This window comes from Phoenix dactylifera, chromosome 12 (assembly GCF_051530095.1).
Source record: "Phoenix dactylifera cultivar Ajwa chromosome 12, Ajwa_hap1_PhDact_Kaust_v1.1, whole genome shotgun sequence".
Taxonomy (NCBI): domain Eukaryota; kingdom Viridiplantae; phylum Streptophyta; class Magnoliopsida; order Arecales; family Arecaceae; genus Phoenix; species Phoenix dactylifera.
In genome coordinates, this window is record NC_143201.1 from 3,735,132 (window position 1) to 3,753,997 (window position 18,866).

The window sequence follows — 18,866 nt, forward strand, 5'->3', positions numbered from 1 at the left end:
CTTCGCCTCAAGCACCTCAAGCACCTCGCCGGCGGCCAAACCCCCTCCGTCTCCCCCTTCTCCCTCGCCCAAAACCCCCCCGTTCCCCCTTCTCCCTCTCGTCGCCGGCATTCTCCCCTTCTCCCTCTCGTCGCCGGCATTCTCCCGGAACCACCTCCCCGGCCATCTCCCGAGCAACGAGCACCTCGCCGGCGCCTCCACGACCACGTCGAGGTAGCTCCCCGCCCCCCCGCCTCCAGTGCTCCGTTCGGCACTGGATCGCCGAACAGAACCCTTCTGTTCGGATTGAACAGTGCCGAACAGAAGCCCTCTGTTCGGCAACACTCAACCGAACAGAAGCCTTCTGTTCGGCTGCACGGTGCCGAACAGAAGCCTTCTGTTCGGCTGCACAGTGCCGAACAGAATGGTTCTGTCCGGCTCTGAGCAGCCGAACAGAAGCCTTCTGTTCGGCTGCACAGTGCCGAACAGAATGGTTCTGTCCGGCTCTGAGCAGCCGAACAGAAGCCTTCTGTTCGGCTCTGTGCAGCCGAACAGAAGCCTTCTGTTCGGCACTGTGCAGCCGAACAGAAGGCTTCTGGTGCCAAATCGCGTGCCGTGCTGAATTTTGTGCCGAACATTTATGTATGCAATTGAATTATTTTCTTTGATATAGCCTAACATTGAATTTCTATATTTTCAGACATGGATCCCCGTCCCGCCAGAGTTAGACCTACGGCGTCAGCTAGGAGACGTCGTGCTAGGATTGCTTCTCCCGAGCCTGCTCATATGCCATCGGACTCTCCTGAGTCAGAGCATGATGATATGCCCGCTAGGGGCGAAGACGATGAGTCCGTTGGACCATGTCCAGGAGGTCCAGAGGATGAGTCCGTCCTGATCAGTTTCAGGACGCATATAGCAGCTTCCATCTGGAGGCAACAGGTATTGTTTATTTGTTATAGCATTATATTTTGTTTATTGATGTTTTATAAAGTAGTAGTAATTATACATTTATATTACAGGAACGAGCTCCACTAAAGTGCATGAACCATACTGCCAAGGTTGGTGAATGGAAGTGGTGGTCTTCAAACCAACCAAATACCAGGTTCAGAGCACTATTGAGGCAGTCGGGCCTCGTAGAGTTAGTACAGTGCTCTTATCGATTCATCGATAAGATTCTGATTTCGGGCTTCGTAGAGAGATGGCAGCCCGAGACGAACACCTTCCATATACCATTTGGCGAGATCACTATCACGTTGGATGATGTATCCGCCATTTTAGGGATTCCTGTCGCAGGTTCCTCAGTATCAGTTTCTCCTGAGAGGATGAGTGATCGGGATGCTGAGGAGCTACTTGTGGAGTTGTTGGGGGTGTCAGCTGGAGACGCGCGTCAGGAGGTACTGTCATCGCGCGGTCAGTCTGTGAGGATGGAGTGGCTGAGGACTCAGTTTCACTCTGTATCTGATAGAGACAGGCAGCAGAGGATAGAGTGTGCAGCACGAGCCTATTTGTTATTTTTGTTAGGCTGCACACTCTTTGCTGATAAGAGTGGGACCAGGGTGCCTATAGCGTATCTGTGTTTACTGCGGGATCTGGATAGGGTGAGCACATATGCCTGGGGTACAGCTGCCTTAGCATATTTGTATCGGCAGTTGGGGATTGCGTCGAGGTCATCAGTGAGACAGATCAGTGGTTATATGACGCTTCTGCAGGCATGGATTTATGAGCATTTTCCAGCACTCAGTCCTCACCCGTCGCTCGAGTATACTGATGCCAGTCCCCGCGTGCACCGCTGGATGCCCGGTACTCCATCCCGTACCACGATGGACCATTTAGTGGTTCTACGTGAGTCATTGGACCTTTTGAGCATCGATGAGGTACGTATCATATTACCAATTGCTTGTGTTTGTCAGTACTTTTAATATGCGATATAGTATTAAACTGAAATGGACCTTTTGTTTTACAGGTTATTTGGGATCCCCATCATCGGCTTCGGGGAGATCGCCCATATATACCCGTCGCATTTTTTAGTGGCTCCATCAAGTGCCTTGATATCGTAGAACCCTATCATCCAGAAAGGGTTCTTAGACAGTTTGGTCGTATTCAGACCATCCCTCGAGCGCCACTAGCCCCTACGCGAGCCAACAGAGGTTCCACAGCAGGCTCGTACCGGATACATTACTCCTATATGGATCAGCTTTGGGAGCGGTGGGAGGACCACGTGCTGAGCCAGGCGAGCAGGAGCCACCCAGTTACCCGGCCATCAGACAGCGTACCGGGATACATGGAGTGGTATCTCCGTATCACGCACGTTGCAGTTCAGCCTCCTCATCTGCGCTCGAGTACTCATTCTGGAGCTAGGGGAGGTCATGATGATGCTGACATGCACCGGCGGCGTAATGCAGCTGCACTCGGTATCAGTACCGACATTGTACGGATGGGTCCCTCAGAGGCTACGTCACTAGGTGCCGGGCACCTATATGATGCTATTTCTCAGATGCATCAGGTACTTCTGGGTGATGAGCCTGGCCCGAGTACAGCACCCTCTCATTCGGATCCAGGACCCTCTCATTCGGACGTACAGCAGTACACGCGTCGACGATGGCGTCATAGGGATTGATGATGGAGCCTTTGTAATCTTTGTAAAGCCTTTGATATTAATGAAAAATATATATTTTTGGTACATTTACGTGTAATCTTTGTAAAGCCTGGCCCGTTCTATTTTACACAAATATAACAGTGCACATAACAATCAATCTAACAATGCGAAGACAGATATTTTTTGATTTATATTGATGATGGAGTTTCACAGTACATGACTCTAAGAGGCCAAAAAAATTTACAACTTTCAAAAATTGTACATATATAAATAATCAATCTAACTCTACTGTCTCGCTAATTATAACATTAGGTGAGATGCTCTCTTTGAACTGTTGAATCCGTGCTTCATATGAATTTTCCCATCCGGTAGCACAAGGAAGATGATATTTTCGCCAGTTGGTCGCTACTGGCGGAACGGGATGTCCCGGCAACAAGAACACCTTCAAAATTAGAAATAAGAAAATATTAATAGCTACAAAATTATAAATAAGCAAAATTAAATAAGCAAAATTAAATATTCGCAAGTGTTGTGAACGTAGTACCTCAACAAAATGATTTCCATTTACGAATCCGATAGCGATATCTTTGCGGGATAGAAGAGGTACTGGCACAGAACGGAGAGGTAGGAAGGTCAGACATTGTTGCAACGAGAGATGGTATAGGACAACATTATAGCAGGATGCTATAAGATGACCCATGTCCGGCATAGTCATCCATCTGTCATATGGTGGACAATCATCATAATATGATAATGCATGAGTGATCTCAGCAATCGTCCCTTCCACACCATATAATGTGCGATAGTGGTCTGAATGACATTGCAACTCTTGCAATAAATCCTTCCTAACACGCACCCAGTCATCTTCTCCAAATCCCAGTAAGTCAGCTATTGCCCTAAATCCGCAATTCCCATCAGCTTTTACATCCTTGATATGCTGGATGTATGGTCTCAAGGCAGAAGGAATAGCATCAATATAGATAATGGGCGTATGTGACTGGGCTCTAGTACGAAAAACCTGCAAATAATATCAAATGATAGAAAATATGTAACAATGGCAGAATATGTCCCGTATCGGCACATCTCGGCACGGCACATCCCGTATCGGCACATCTCGGCACGGCACATCCCGTATCGGCACATCTCGGCACGGCACGTCCCGACATGTCCCGTATCGGCACATCTCGGCACGGCACGTCCCGACATGTCCCGTATCGGCACATGACATACCGGCACGGCACGGACCGTCCCGTAGACGTTGTGATACCTATTGTAAGGAAATAAATATTTGGTACTTACCTTTTGCTTGGGCCGTCTCTTTTGAATCTGAGTAGATGGATTGCGGATGGTAACTTTCTCAACACCAGGTGAATAACTATCCTGTCCAGATAGAACCAACTCAAACGCAGACGGGTCACGTCGAGTAGACGTATCAACCTTCAGTGAAGCGCGCCCACGTGAACCGGTCTTCCGTTTTGCAGGCTCTAAAAGAGGTGTACTATCTGGACTTGCAATCTCTCGTAACTTCTTGATCATCTGCAATTGAGAAGCCCCATCTAACTTCTTGAATCGTAGCGCAATCAAATCTAACTCTGCATCACAACTCAACTGAATTGGCTGCACGGGGGGGGGTAGGCAGAATATCAAGTTTCCTCCAATGAGGATCTATGCAGTCGAGAGGAATGGGCCGACCTTCCACCCTGTACCGCGCAATCTGGTGAGCACATGGTATACCATGTGTGCGTCGAATAGCGCACCCACAATTTGAATCATCAAATCCAACTGAATTGGCTCGTTTCGATTGGGCGAGGACATGATTTAACGCACTTATAGATATGAAACCTCGCAACTCTTTGAATTCAGCTGGCTTGAAGTTGTGCTGCACTACCAATAAACTCTTCTCCAATGAGGCTTTAACGGAGCTGTGCTGCAACTCAATCAATCCATGTATTCTAGTCCAAGATGACTCGAAACTTCCTTGGCTTGATCCAAGCTGCTTTTTGAGCTTTGCATGTGCACTCTCGACCCTAGTAAACAAATGAAAGTTAGATATAAGAATTGAGGCAAATTAAAATTAAATGAGTCTTTATTTGTGATACCTATTTGTCGTCACATTTCCGTAGTGCCTGCATGTATCAGTCCACGCCGCAACAAATCTTTCCTTGTATTTGCTCAGCCAAGTATCTGACACATACTGTAGTGCATCTGGATAGGTACCGAACTCTCTCTGCAGTGCACTCCAGCGATCATTATACTCGTCTTCCGTGGAGGACAGCACTAGTACATTCCAACTCATAATAAATTTATCCCATTTCTCCTTCAATTCGAAAAATTTTTTGCACTTGGCCAAAACATTCCTACTAATATGCCATCTACATAATAAATGTCTAGCAGTAGGAAATACTCTATGAATTGCATTCATCAAAGCCAAGTCTCTATCTGTAACAATCAACTCAGGCAAAACATCATCAGCTATGACACTGCGCAATCTCTCTAATGCCCAAGTATAGCTTTCTTCCCCCTCAGAATTTAAGTATACAAAAGCAACTGAAAATGTCATGTCAGTAGATGTCACCCCCACAATCTCTAAGAGCGGAAGACGATACCTATTCGTCTTGTACGTGCAATCCATTATCAACACACGGGGAAATGCACGGAACAAATCAATGCTGCCAGGGTGTGCCCAAAATAAGTCATGCACAACATCCGTATTAGTACAATTCCTATGCCACTCAATATATTTAGCCTCTGATAATTTACCTAATAGATGTTGCATTTCAGACCTCCCGGCTTTCTCTGCAACCTTAAACCGTTGACGTACATTGTAGATAGTCTTGATAGTCGTAACATTGAGGGCATCTCTTTCCTTCAATGTGGATAATATGTCCTTTGGACGAACCAAACTCTTCGACATATCCACTAACAATTCCGTCTCCTGCTCAGATAATCTCCCTGCATATGAGTGCCCCTCCAGATTCTCTGCAGCGGGATGATTGTGCACTCCACATACGACCAGTAATATCCAATCATCCGCAGTATCCAATTTCTTTCCTCTTAATGCAAAAGGGCATCCACACTTCTTTGTCCCACAGGCAGTCTTTATTCGCTTTTCTTTTGTGGTTCGGTACGTCCCACCCCTCTCACAACCTAACGTAATTCTGGGTTTCTTAGAAATGGTACCTGCATCGGATGATTTGATTACAACAACAAAACCATTTCGCCTCCCAGCTTCACGACACCAATTACACAAGTCCTCTCTACTCTTGAAGATCTATACATTAAACAATTTATGTAAGTACACAGTTGTAAAAATAGCTCGCTAAACTAATACAAAATTGCACAATATATTATAATACCTCGTAAGTTGTAAATTCGCTTGTGTAATCCAGTACAAATTCTGATCCAATTATACTCGATTCGGTTGTAGCATAGCCCTACATATAAAATAATTTATCACCAAGAATTAATGAATCAGAGGATCTGTTCGGCACAAAATTCAGCACGGCACGCGATTTGGCACGAGAAGGCTTCTGTTCGGCTGCAGAGTGCCGAACAGAAGCCTTCTGTTCGGCTTCAGTGTGCCGGACAGAAGCCTTATGTTCGGCACTGTGCAGCCGAACAGAAGCCTTCTGTTCGGTAGAGCGTTGCCGAACAGAAGGCTTCTGTTCGGCACTATGCAGCCGAACAGAAGCCTTTTGTTCGGCGATCCAGTGCCGAACGGAGCACGAACCGTGAAAAAAAAAACTTTCGAAACAAGGTGGAACACGTACCTTTGCGGCCGATTCTTCGTCCCAAATCACTAGTTGCTTGTCCATGCTTCGAATGGGGCTTAAATCTCCTTCAAAGATCGCCTAAACGATGTAAATGGATCGAGGGGTTTAAGGGGGGTTTGAGGGGTGGTTTTTTTTTTCCTTTTCAAAACGAAACGGAGGAGGAGACGGAGGAGGAGGAAGGGGGTGTACTGAGAAAATTTCAAGGGCAATATGGTAATTACACTAAAGGTTAGTTTGGGTATTTTTTTTTTGGTTTTTGGGGGGTGTCCTGAGCAATCGGGGGGGTGTATTTAGAACTACCCTCCACGTGGCTACTTGTTCCGCGGTACGTTCTTTATCCAAATTACTTAAATACCCCTGTCCTGGATTCCAGGTTGTCCCATCACCAATTAATTATTGATGGCAGGAGCACGCATCAGATTCTTCTATTTTATAAGTATTGATATCATTTGCCACTGTTGAACTTTTAAAACAAATATCTTTCAATTAGAGAGTCAATAAAATCTCTCATGGTCAGGTGTTAGGACCCCTGGGCTATTTTAAGAACCAAAACATGCCTCATGAGTTCAGCTACTAACTTATGGACCTGTTTGAAGTCTTCTATGCTTGAAAGTCTTTATTAGTATGTTTTACATCCAATACTTCTTGCCATTTTTGAACTATGATGTGGTGGAGACAGGGTTGTATCTTTTGTGCAAAAGAATAGTTGATCTTTCTACACATGCATTGTTGGATCATTAGCTATCCGCTTTGAAATTTATGTCGATGGATGAATGATGAAGTTTGGAGCGCTTTAAAATTTGTTTAGTAAGGAATTGAATAATGATTTCATGGAAAGGAGAATTATTCTTTCGTATGAATAATACAATCCGATCCTGTTATGATGTAGGTCATTATTGGTAAGTTTTCTTGTTTTATTTTTATACTAATTATATATTTAGCTTTTTATCATGTACTTATTTAGGACAAATTATCGTTGGATCATGAGCTGTCCACTTTGAAATTTATGCCGATGGATGAATGATGAAGTTTGGAGCCCTTTAAAATCTGTTTAGTAGGTGATCTAGTAGTGATTCCATGCGAAGGAGAATCATTCTTTCGTATGAATGATACAATTCGATTATATTATGATGCAGGTCATTATTGATAAGCTTTCTTGTTTTATTTTTATGCTAATTATATATTTACCTTTTTATCATGTACTTATCTAGGACACATCCAAGAATTATATAACAATCTATTTAAATATTAACACTATAGATAGTCCCATAAGTTTCAATTGTAACATTGACATCTTTTTACTCATTTGGTCATTGTTTTTTTTATCATATGTTTGTGAAGTGCTAAGGTGAAAGTAGTTGATGGATCTAAGTATATAATATGTCATATAGCACACCATGCATGATAGCGAATAAATTTTATGCAGATCAAACTTGGAGGGAAAAATAATAAAAATATTATAAAAATAAAAATCATCTATATCGGCTAGAAGCTTATTGTTTAAATATATCACGTTAGCGACAAAATATTTAAATCATGATTCCATGCGGGACATTTGAATTTTCTTGTGATGTATATGAAATTATCAAAATTAAGATTTTTATTTGCAACATTAAAGATGAAGAACAAACCGCATCTCCTAGTATAAAATCAGCAAACAAAAATTAATAAAATCATTCTCGTTGTAGTGTACAGGATAAGGGTAGTTTCGTAATTTCGGACGATGGCGGTACGCCGGAACTGGCCACTGAGCGTCCTGCAAGCGAAGTTGGCGTAGTTTGAACGGAATGGAGAACATTAAGATAATAAAAAACTCACTCTTAAATCCGCTTGAATTCATTATTTCAAGTCCGGAGGAAGCTCGTGCTGCTTTTTTCCGTACTCCAAAGCCACAGAGGACGCTGAGCTCTCTCTCTCTCTCTCTCTCTCTCTGGCTCCGAAATTTTGGAATTTTTCATCGTTTATATCGAATCTGGAGATTTATGGAGAAGTACGGAGCTCCATCGCAGGCGGCCGAGGAGGCAGTGCCCGATCGGCAGGTATTCTTCTGGTTTCAATCTCTTGATGAATGATCTTTCTTTGATTTATTTTGAGTTTTTTGGATAGTTTTAGATTCCTGACGTCTATGGATGTAATTTCAGGCTATGATTGTTTCTTAATTTGTTCAAATTTTATTGTTGATCGGTAATTGTTATGTAATTTGATTCAGAAGAGTATTTTTTTGGTCGATGTTCGAGGGAAGGGAAACAGATTAGCAAGCGGTGAAATTAGATGGGGTCCTGCGGATAATAGATTTTATTAGTATTTTTCGGGAATTTAGGTCGCCACCTTTTGTTCACTTCAGTGTTGTTAATGGAGAGATATGAATATTAGTGCGGTTATGGATGCCATACTTATTGTCTTTGGTCGTGTTAAGTTACTCTTTTTAAGGAAAATCATGTTAGATTACTTGATTTCTTCTTGAACGTGGTCTATTGATAGTAAGTGCTAACTTTAATGATTAAACTGAGGGATTAGATTTAGAAGATTCGATTTATTATTATTGTTATCACTATTGTTATATTTTTTTCTCTGATTTTATTTAGAATGAGGTTTCCGATTAATTTATTTATTCACCTTTTTTCAGCTGCCATGACATTGTTATTTCTTGATTTCTTGTTTGTTTGTTTTCTGCTGCCTATATTGCTGCCTTAGTGAGAAAAAAGTTCAGTACTTGTCAGTGATCAATAAATGCTGATCTATGTTTTTAATTTAACTTAATTTAGTTTATTTATTATTTGTTTGTTGGGACAGAAGACCATGAACTGCTCTTGATTTTGAACTGGTACATTCTATTGGCACGTTGTTCAGTGTGCTCAGACATATAAGAAATGGGATGCCGGTATCTTGTGGCTTTCATTTTGGATTACCTCATTTGCTCAACATTTTTGAATGCAACAGCAAGCTACTGATTTGTGTTGATTTTCTCATGTAGAGAAACAACAGATAAATTGTTATGGGAAAATCAACTATCTGTCTGTCCAGTGCATGGATTAAATATAAGTTGATCTTCAGTTATACCTTGCATGCCAAGGTTTGGTTTCAGCTCTTTTGATGGTTTCAGTTGTTTCTGCCCTGGTTTTGGCAATTTCAGTTGAAAATTTAAAAAAGAATCCGTAAACATGCTGGGGAGAATAAAAACAATGAAGAATAAAATAAATTAGGTTCAATCCTAAAGTTACTATATTGTTTTTGGACCTTTGGATGCAACTTTTGGTGGTTATGCATTGAAACAATCAAGAAGTTGTTTCCTCAAATGAGATGCGAATAAGAATTATATTTACAGTGTACTGTATAAATAATATGCTAATAAGAATCATATTTAGATTGTGAGGCCCAGCCTCATTGGGCTGGCCTGTTGGCCCGGCCTAGCATCAATCACGGTCCAAAGGCATGTTTTAGTCAAAAACAGGGTAGCGCCATGGTTGATCACGGCGGAGGAGGAAGAGTCCTCCACCACGAACTCCGTCGGAGGCTAGGATAAGCCTAGCCTCCACTCCTATTTAGAGCCCCCATCGATGGACCTCCATCGGCGATCATCGAGCTCCCTTCTCCCTCTTTTCTCCCTTCAAAATTACGGCATCACGTACCCGCCGGAAATCGGGGCCACAATGCTCACCGGAGCTGGTAAGAACCACGAATCCTTCTTCTCTGGTCCGTCCTTTTTTCTATTGATCTGTTGCTGGCCGGATTTCGCTAAGGAATTGATTGGAAATCACTATGAAACCTCTCCCCTATTCCGCCGTTGATCTCCTCTTCTCTCCAATTTTTCGGCAATGTCCGTCGTCGGCGTTCATCGTCGAAGCCATTGGCCTCTTCCTTGCACTAGTTCCTGGCCGAAGTTAGACCCCCGGCCGTTGGCGAGCGGGCTGAGATTCGAGTACACCGAGCCAAGATTTTTTTTTTTGGCCCTATTTTTGGGTTGAATTTGGCCGACTGGCCGCCGCTGCCAGTCACTTATTACTGCCAGCCACCACCTCCGACTGCCACCTCGCCGGACCACCATGTTAGCTACCGGTCTTCCCCTCTTTCTGTCCCTATTTACCAATAGAAGAAAGAAAGAAAGAAGAAGAAGAGGAGAGAGAGAGCTATCCCTCTCTTTTTCTCTTGCTTTCTCTCTCTACTTTCTCTCTCTAAAAGACCTTGAAAACTCAGTATCGGGTCCTATCGACTTGATCTACGAATCCGAGTTGACCTCTAGAAAGAGGCCTTGAATCAAGGTACGCTGAATCGGTACCGATTGGCGTACCGGTAGAGACTTGGACTAGCTCGGGCTGTACCGAACCGGTTTGGACAGTTCCTGCATGTGGGCATGCGCCCGCGCAGTTCCCTGCGCGTTGCCCCACGCGCACGCGGGCGTTCTTCCCTGCACGATGTCGTTCACGCGGGCGAGTTTCCCTTCCCCCGCGCGCAGGCGTGCTGCCCAAAGTGCTGCCCTTCGGGATGCAGCGCATGCAAGCATGTTTCCCCGCACGCGGGACGCTCCCCGCGCAATGCCGCGTGGGTGGTCACGTTTTCGTGCATTTACCCCTGTGCAGGCGCGGTTCCCCATTTCCTCGCACGCGGCCCCTCACGCGGACGCGCTAACCAAAGTGTGGGGTGCATTGCCCAAAGCGCGGTCACATTTTTCCGTGTTTCTCTGCATGCGGACGCGCTACCCAAAGCACAAGGCGCAGTGCCCCACGTCCGGTTCGCACCGGTACGCAGCTGGTACCGCTCGATTTCGGCGCCTTCGGTACCAGAACCATTTTTTACAGCTGTACCGGATCGGTCCGGTACAGGCCGATTCAGCATACCATGCCTTGAAACCTTCATTGAGCGAATCGTCTATATTTGACCTACCTGAGACCACCGTACGCCTGGTCAAGTTTTCTCGTATTATTTTATTAAAGTCATCAATTATAAATTAATTTCGCTGTTAATATTTTAAATTGATCTAGCGGAGTCGCCTAGCAAAGTCTGACAATCTAAGACAAAAGAGGTAAGTAGATGTTATACTTCTTATTTTTCAAATGATCATGTTTTTCGTGCATAAAATTTGCTTATAAAAATATCATGCTTTTCTTAAAATTATGGATCCACATATATATTATGAAAATCATGCTTTATTATAAAAAGATAGTTTCATGAATATTTTCACGAAAATAGCTTTGTTTGTGAGATATGTATCTGATCTTGTCATTTAGTATTTTTCTTCTATTTATGTGGATGTTTTAAGAAAAGATATAAGTTTTTTGTTCATGAATGATTTGCTTTATGACTTGTTTTAATATACTCTACTATAAAATGCTTATTGCGGAATATCTGTTATTTTTTTTAAATGATGCATTGACATGGAAAAACTTATGCTTGATTCGGTAAGGTAGTGAAAGGTTTACTTATCAGGCTGTGTCTCTCATATACCTCTATTTTTATTTTTCTCGCGCTAGCAAGCTTAGCGATTTTGTGGAAAAATTTTAGTATTTTAAATTGACCATGAATTTGTTGTTGATGATTTTCTGAATATTAAGAATTATGGGTTTGGTATTTATGTTTGAATTTAGACGCTCCAAGCCAGAATTGGTTGTATTTAATGGGTAATGAAATTGGATTCCTATTTGAGATGGATTTGAAAGCTAAATGCAATGTTGGCTTCATGTTATCGTGGGCTATACCTCTCGGTAGCATGGCCATGTCATTTTGGATTACTTCGTTTGCTCAACATTTTTGGATGCAACAGCAAGCTAGTGATTTGTGTTGATTTTCTCATGTAGAGAAACAACAGATAAATTGTTATGGGAAATTCAACTATCTTTCTGTCCAGTGCGTGGATTAAATATAAGTTGATATTCAGTTTTACCTTGCATGCCAAGGCTTGGTTTCAGCTCTTTTGATGGTTTTAGTTGTTTCTGCCCTGGTTTCGGCAATTTCAGTTGGGAATTTAAAAAAGAATATGTAAACTTGCTGGGGAGAATAAAAACAATGAAGAATAAAATAATTAGGTTCAATCCTAATTCCTAAAGGTACTATATTGTCTTTGGACCGTTGGGTGCAACTTTTGTGGTTATTCATTGAAACAATCAAGAATTTGTTTCCTTAAATGAGATGCGAATAAGAATCATATTTACAGTGTGCTGTATATATGAGATGCTAATAAGAATCATATTTAGAGTCTACAGTATCAGTTTACTATTTGACAGCAATCTAGGACAGAAAAGACTAAATGTGTAGGATAACCATATTTTCATTAAAAAGGAAAAAAAAAATCCTCTAATTCTCTTCTAAACCCAGCATTGCGATGCTTCCAGGTCTTCTAAGTATTTGTTAATTCTAAGTTCAGGTATATACATAAAAGCAAAAGAAAAGGGGGAAATCTAGGTTTAGCAAAGAAAAAAAATCTTCCTGACAAACATATGAAGAAATAAATAAAAAGTAATGAAAAGAATTCATAGATTGCCGTATATGCATTTGATTTTTCCCCATGAGTTAGTTTTGGCCAAAAACGGCCCTAGTTGTGCTCTGCTTTAGGAGCTCTGGGGAAACTTTGAACCATGTTACTTATTCTACTAAACATTTCTAATTCGATCTTTCAAACTTTCTTTGTCATGGAATAGACCTCCAAAGCATTGCTAGAGGAATAATTTGCTTTTATTTGATTGATAAATCATGAGTATTGTTACAAAATTTCAGTTAAATGAGAGGAAGATTCCTTGCATTAACTTTGAAGGAGTGGTCATTAGTGTGCAATTCTTCTAGAATTCAGCCATCTCTCATTAAGAATAGTACTGTATCAAAAACGCCAGTTAGTTCTTTTGGGGTATATAACACATTCTCCAATACATCAAGATGCTAGTTTATGGAAGAGATATGTGATTGTTAATCTTGAATGGCTTTGCAGGCATCTGACCAGGACAGAGAAAATGGAGGAGAAATTACACCAGCTCAGCATTCTAGACGGCCCAATCTTTCCTCTTTAGAAATACCTGCAAGAACATTGGAAAATCAGTTTCCTTCATCAACAAGAATTAATATATCTCCAAGTCCTAGTTCAACAAGAGTGGGCTTGCCCCCCCGGCCTGCGTCAGCAAGGACAAAATCAACTATCAGGAATCTGCTTCCGCAAAGGAGCTTTAAGATAAAAAGTTCAACTCCAGACAGTGACAGAACAATCCTCCTCGTTCCAGGAACACCATCTTCAGAAGGACAAGATAAACCTTCTACATCAAAACCATTCTCTCTTGCCAAGGTTTTTTCCTCTGCATCAGCAAAAAAAACACATTCTTTACCCGTGACACCAGTTGCAAGTTCAGGTCCAGATTCAGGCCAAGAAAGACATGTGGTTGACCTGTCTAAATTGGATGTAAGTTTCTGATGTTCTCTGCTATATATGGATATGCTTCTGGTTGTCTTCTACATTGTTTCGTATAATAATAGGTATATAACTATCTTAGCAAATCTTATCCTTTAAATTAAAATTTAATAAAGGACGTTCATTGTCAGATCTTTTTTAAAAATATTGCAATCTTTAGATGCATGTGTTATAAATGGACACGAAATATCATGCCTGTAGATCAGAGTCTTAACTATCATGATTTCATATGGCCTATTCATCATTTTTGTTAATCATTGGTGCTGTGGAAAAACAAAATTAGGAGCGTGCCGAGAGACAGAATTTGAATAATTCAAATGGGTACTAGAATTAGGCGTAGATCATTATATCCCTCTCTGTTTTGGGGTTAAGATGGTTTTATAGAGTTTCCACCATATGTCAGAATTCACAAATGATCCAAAGGCTCGACTGTATGCATCAAAGAAATCAAGAGATAAGGAATAAAGCAAAAACAACTTTATTTCTGCACTTAAATAATGTAGTACTCAGTACTAAGTACTAACCCTTGTTTATGATGAAAGAATACCATATATTTGCTTCTACCTCCAGTGCTTTTTGCTCAATGGTCGTTTCCACATCTTTCCCATTTCACTTGTAGATCAATTCATATACATCTTTTCATGACTTTTTATATTTGTAATCTGCATTCTCAAAATGAGATTTTTTGGAGCGTATATCAATATTTCTTGCATTTATGTTAGAGCCCTGTTTAATAAAGATTTTTTGTGCCTGGCAGAACCAAGAAGTTCGGGCACAAATCAGACGCTCATTATCAGTGCCAGGACTCACCAAAAACAGAAGTTTACGGCGGATGGATTCAGTTGCTCTTATCCGTGTGATCTCAGCAACCCCTCGTCCTGTTGCTGCTGACAATGCCACACAAAGTGATGCTATAGAGACAGTTAATGGTATTAACTCTGAGTTTAGTCTCTTAAACTCTTCATTCTGAAAAACTTCAATGAATCTGTTGTTATGCACATACTGTAGATCGATTTTTCAGTTTCCATTATTAGCCAGAAGCAAGCAGTCTCCAAGGTCCTGCTGGCATGATTAATTTACAAGTATATTTTCTGTAAAAGTTGATTTTGATCTCTTGTCATATAATATACTCTCCTTTGTTATATTCTGTTATGGACGGCTTGAAATTTTAACCAAGGAAACCCTACACTTCTCTGTGCCTATTTATCCTTGCAGCAACTGAAGATGAAGGTGAAGACATTCCTGAAGAAGAGGCGGTTTGCAGGATATGTTTGGTTGAACTAGCAGAAGGAGGAGAAACTCTTAAAATGGAATGTAGCTGCAAAGGGGAACTTGCACTTGCACACCAAGAATGTGCTGTGAAATGGTTCAGCATTAAGGGGAATAAGACATGTGATGTCTGCAAGCAGGAAGTTAAAAACCTACCTGTAACATTATTGAGAATACAGAATCCTCAGACTGCAAATAGGCGGCCACCAAATGGGTTTCAGCAAACAGAAGTTGCTCGGTACAGGTTAGCTTTGGAAATTGCAGAATCTTAAATGGTTTTCGACCATTAAGAGTGCTATTAACTTTGAATTTTGATATAATAGAATCTGTCATATTTTTGTCCATAGAGAGGTTCTTAATTAGGCTAAAAATGATAAAACTGATTCCTTTCTGAGTAGATATTGGTTTTCGCCTCTAGTTGATTGCATTGTGGAGACATGCAACACATGATTTCTGTCATTATATACCAAATTCTCAGTTTATTTCATATTTTCTCTGACTGGGTGTTGGTTTCTCACCTTATGCCTTCACTAATAATAGTTGCATTGCAAAGACATTGAAACATTGGGTAAATTTTCTGTCGTTGCATTCCACAAAAACAAAGAAAAAGACATCAAATTCTCAGTACAATTGAATTTGAAGATTTATAAGATAGTTTTTTTTTCCATAACAGTCTCTAAAGCTTTTCATATTTGTGTATTAATTATTCAATATTTAAATTTGCATATTAATTCCTGAGATCTGCTTTCTTTTTGCATAGAAGTCCTGTCACTAGTTGTGTATAACCAAACTGTGTTTATCGGTTACTATAGTTGGAAAAAGACTAAAGGCCCTTCAAATGGGCTGAATTCAAGAGAGAATAGGGACTTCGGTTTTCTCCTAAATCTCTTCTTCTCCCTCTTATTGTACCCATTACTCTCCATCGCACCATCAATCCAATGGTTGAGGGTTCTTCTTTATAAGTTTGGAAAAAAATGTAATGGTTACTGTTAGTAAATGGACACTGTTAGAATAATAAACCAAGAATATTCAGTTCATGTCTGGTTAAGTAAACCTGAGGGACTTATATGCAAAGAGATACAATACCAGGGAATATGTAAATCAAAATATTGGAGGGATTAATATGCAAATTTGAAGATTTTGTAGACTGATATGTTGAAAACCTGTAAAAAAAATAGAGATAGCTATCAGCATGTCAGAATATTTGAATACAGGAGCGAGCATCCTCATTTTTCTTCAGTTTTTATTTGTTCCCTTTGAATAGGCAAGTGATCATGTTTCCCTTTTGTATTTGGTAAGTAGTAGGATTTTAGTCTGTTAACTAATTTTCTAAAGCACTAACATGGGGCTTCTGCTAGTAAAGAATGAGGCAAGAAGTCCTCTTTGTTCCTGCCACCTTACTGGGTTCCCAAATGTAAATGAAGTATCAGATGAGGCTTCTTGGAATAACTTCATGGCAGCTAAAGGTGCATTATTGGATATTTATTTTTTGTAGTTGAAACTGACTCCTGCGCTTTATCTCTTGGACTAAACACGACCTTGGTCATTGAAAAAATGCCAATTGGATAAATTAATAAACTTTGTGTTGAACCATTTAGAAGGTGAAGCTTTCTCATGTTCTCAGACAACAGTCTCTAATATTTATTACTCATGAACATGGTACAATAACACAAGTTAATATTAAATTATCAATAGTTTATTCCTATGCTATTTCCTAGATCTTAGTATTCTGTTTTTTAAAGGTTCTTTAGCTAATGCCTCATGACAATGGAGATGGAGATGATGATTAAGAAAGATGACAAAGGCAATATAAAATCATGAAGAAAGACAATGCAGGTGCATTTGAAGAATAAAATCTAAGAATTTGACCGGATGTTATCAAAGTTTGACATGATTTAAGATGATAGCATGACTTCGGGCCAGCTTATTTCTGCAAGTTTTCCCAGAGAAGTCATTCCCAAGAACTATAGGACAACAAGGTTTATTATACCTGTAGCATTTACACATCTGGTAGATTTAAAGGAGAAAATATGCATGTCTGTAGTATATATAAATCCAATTTCCCTAACTTTATAGTTTCACTTATGAGGCAGATGATTTGTTCTTATGAGTAATTAAACGTTGTCTTTACATTCTGGCAGGGTCTGGCAGGATGTCCCAGTTCTAGTCATGGTAAGCATGCTTGCCTATTTCTGCTTCTTGGAGCAACTTTTGGTGAGTTTCTTCCTGCACACATAACAAAATTTTTGTTTTCTTTTTCAGCGCAAAAACCATATCAGTTTGAGGATAAGCATGTTATGTTTAGTTTTAGCTTTATAAACTTTACCAAGTTACATGACTCCAACTAACAAATTTGTTGGAACAGGTTACTGATATGGGTCCACGTGCGCTTTCCATATCTTTGCCTTTTTCTTGTGTTTTGGGTCTACTCTCTTCCATGATAGCTTCCACAATGGGTATGTAATCATTGTTTTGGGTCTACTCTCTTCTACTCTCTCCCACACAACTTAATTAAACTGGAGGAAGCTTTACTTATCTCCTTTTAATCTTCAGATTATTGTATAGAGTTAATGTATCATGCATTGTTAAGACAAACATATGTTGCTTTTACTCCATGGCTTTCAAACTTACCAGCACTGATAGCTGGAATACTGATAGTTAGAAAAGCAATGTATCTAACTTATAAGATTTATAAGCCAGGAACAGTGCATCTAACTAGACCTTTTTCAGCAGATCTGTTGAGAAATTTTATAAGGTAGCAATATGCTTAGAGATGAGTAGCTATTTAAAATGCTACAATGATACTAGTAGAATACAGGTCAGGTAAACCGAAAATATATGTGTATTGGGTCACAGAGTGTTGCAACTTGTATGGACTCAGCTGTGAGCAATATCTCCTTCTAGGTGATTCTGCTCATTAGGTTTGGCAATTTTCCTTAATCTATGTACTTCATTTCTACTTTTATTCTTTTCTTATGTAGCTTCATGAGATGTCTTAACTCAACTCAACTAAACCTTAATCCGTCAGTTACGTGAATTCTTTTCCTCCATTCCGTGCTGTTTAGAGCTACACTTTTTGAAACATGCAGTGATATCAAGTCCTTTCTTACTATTTTATCCCATGTGATTTCCGGTCTACTGCTGTCCTTCTTTTTTTCTGTATATATCAAACCACTCCTTCATACCAGTGCATCTCTCAGCTTATGTTGTATATGTCCAAACTATCTAAATCATCATTCTCTCATTTTGTCCTTAATTGGTGCTACTTCTACCTTTTTATGAATGACTTCATTTTTTATTCTATCTTTTTTTGTATTACTACACATCTATCTTAATATTCTTATTTTGGCAACATTCATCTAAACATGTTGTATCTTCATGTGATGTCTTATTTAGTAGAAAAGCTGACTATTCTCTACCACAATATTGTCCCATCTTGTCCGAAGACTTTAAATACGTCTTTTGACGTTCTTAGATATTTGGTTTTGTCAAAACACTAAGGACTATGAGGGACACAATTAATGAAATGTAATCATAAATTAAAAAGAAAAAAGTAAAAAGCCATAGAAAAGAATATGATAAAGTGAAAATTGGTAAAGAGAAATTTAGAAAAGCAGCATACATAATTTTGAGAATTTAAGGGAGAAGTCTTGCTAAATGTTCTGAAATATGACATGAAAATTTTAAGTTATCAAAGTTTTGTCTCTGATCTTCACAATATTAATTCTAGTTGCAGCGTTGTAGGTTTTAACAACAAAATTCATGTTATTGACCATTTAAGTAATGCCTGTTTCTCATGAGTGCCAAAACATTCCCATTGGATTATTAGCACAACATATTTGTAATCGACATTTCATTATTT

General features: G+C 40.1%; 2 protein-coding genes across 5 annotated transcripts in view; one reads left to right on the forward strand and one right to left on the reverse strand.

The window, feature by feature from the left end:
• Positions 1 to 567: 567 nt before the first annotated feature.
• Positions 568 to 6,725, reverse strand: LOC149751511 (protein FAR-RED IMPAIRED RESPONSE 1-like). The gene is made up of 6 exons (XM_089926743.1): positions 6,346 to 6,725; positions 5,932 to 6,009; positions 4,675 to 5,846; positions 3,875 to 4,602; positions 3,120 to 3,593; positions 568 to 3,017 (listed from the first exon to the last, which is right to left on the reverse strand). Exons 1-4 carry the CDS (start codon positions 6,388 to 6,390, stop codon positions 4,173 to 4,175), a joined length of 1,725 nt encoding a protein of 574 aa, XP_089782869.1. The 5' UTR covers positions 6,391 to 6,725; the 3' UTR covers positions 568 to 3,017; positions 3,120 to 3,593; positions 3,875 to 4,172.
• A 1,398-nt stretch (positions 6,726 to 8,123) lies between these two features.
• Positions 8,124 to 18,866, forward strand: part of LOC103719384 (uncharacterized) — a 28,216-nt gene continuing 17,473 nt past the window's right edge. For 2 of the 4 annotated variants that reach the window (XM_039118276.3, XM_039118277.3), the window contains exons 1-6: positions 8,124 to 8,387; positions 13,265 to 13,726; positions 14,493 to 14,664; positions 14,951 to 15,248; positions 17,146 to 17,218; positions 17,370 to 17,460. In XM_039118276.3, coding sequence (XP_038974204.3) covers positions 8,136 to 8,387; positions 13,265 to 13,726; positions 14,493 to 14,664; positions 14,951 to 15,248; positions 17,146 to 17,218; positions 17,370 to 17,460 — 1,348 coding nt within the window. In that variant the 5' untranslated portion in view covers positions 8,124 to 8,135. The remainder of the gene's footprint in view (positions 8,388 to 13,264; positions 13,727 to 14,492; positions 14,665 to 14,950; positions 15,249 to 17,145; positions 17,219 to 17,369; positions 17,461 to 18,866) is intronic. The other 2 variants (XM_039118278.3, XM_039118279.3) reach the window with 1 other exon arrangement.

Excerpts from the sequence above, each read along its gene's own strand:
- LOC149751511 (XM_089926743.1), bottom strand. The coding sequence starts at position 6,390 with ATGGACAAGCAACTAGTGATTTGGGACGAAGAATCGGCCGCAAAG. Across the intron at positions 5,847-5,931 it reads GCGAATTTACAACTTACGAG|ATCTTCAAGAGTAGAGAGGA; the intron begins GTATTATAATAT and ends TTTAATGTATAG. Across the intron at positions 4,603-4,674 it reads GGAAATGTGACGACAAATAG|GGTCGAGAGTGCACATGCAA; the intron begins GTATCACAAATA and ends TTTGTTTACTAG.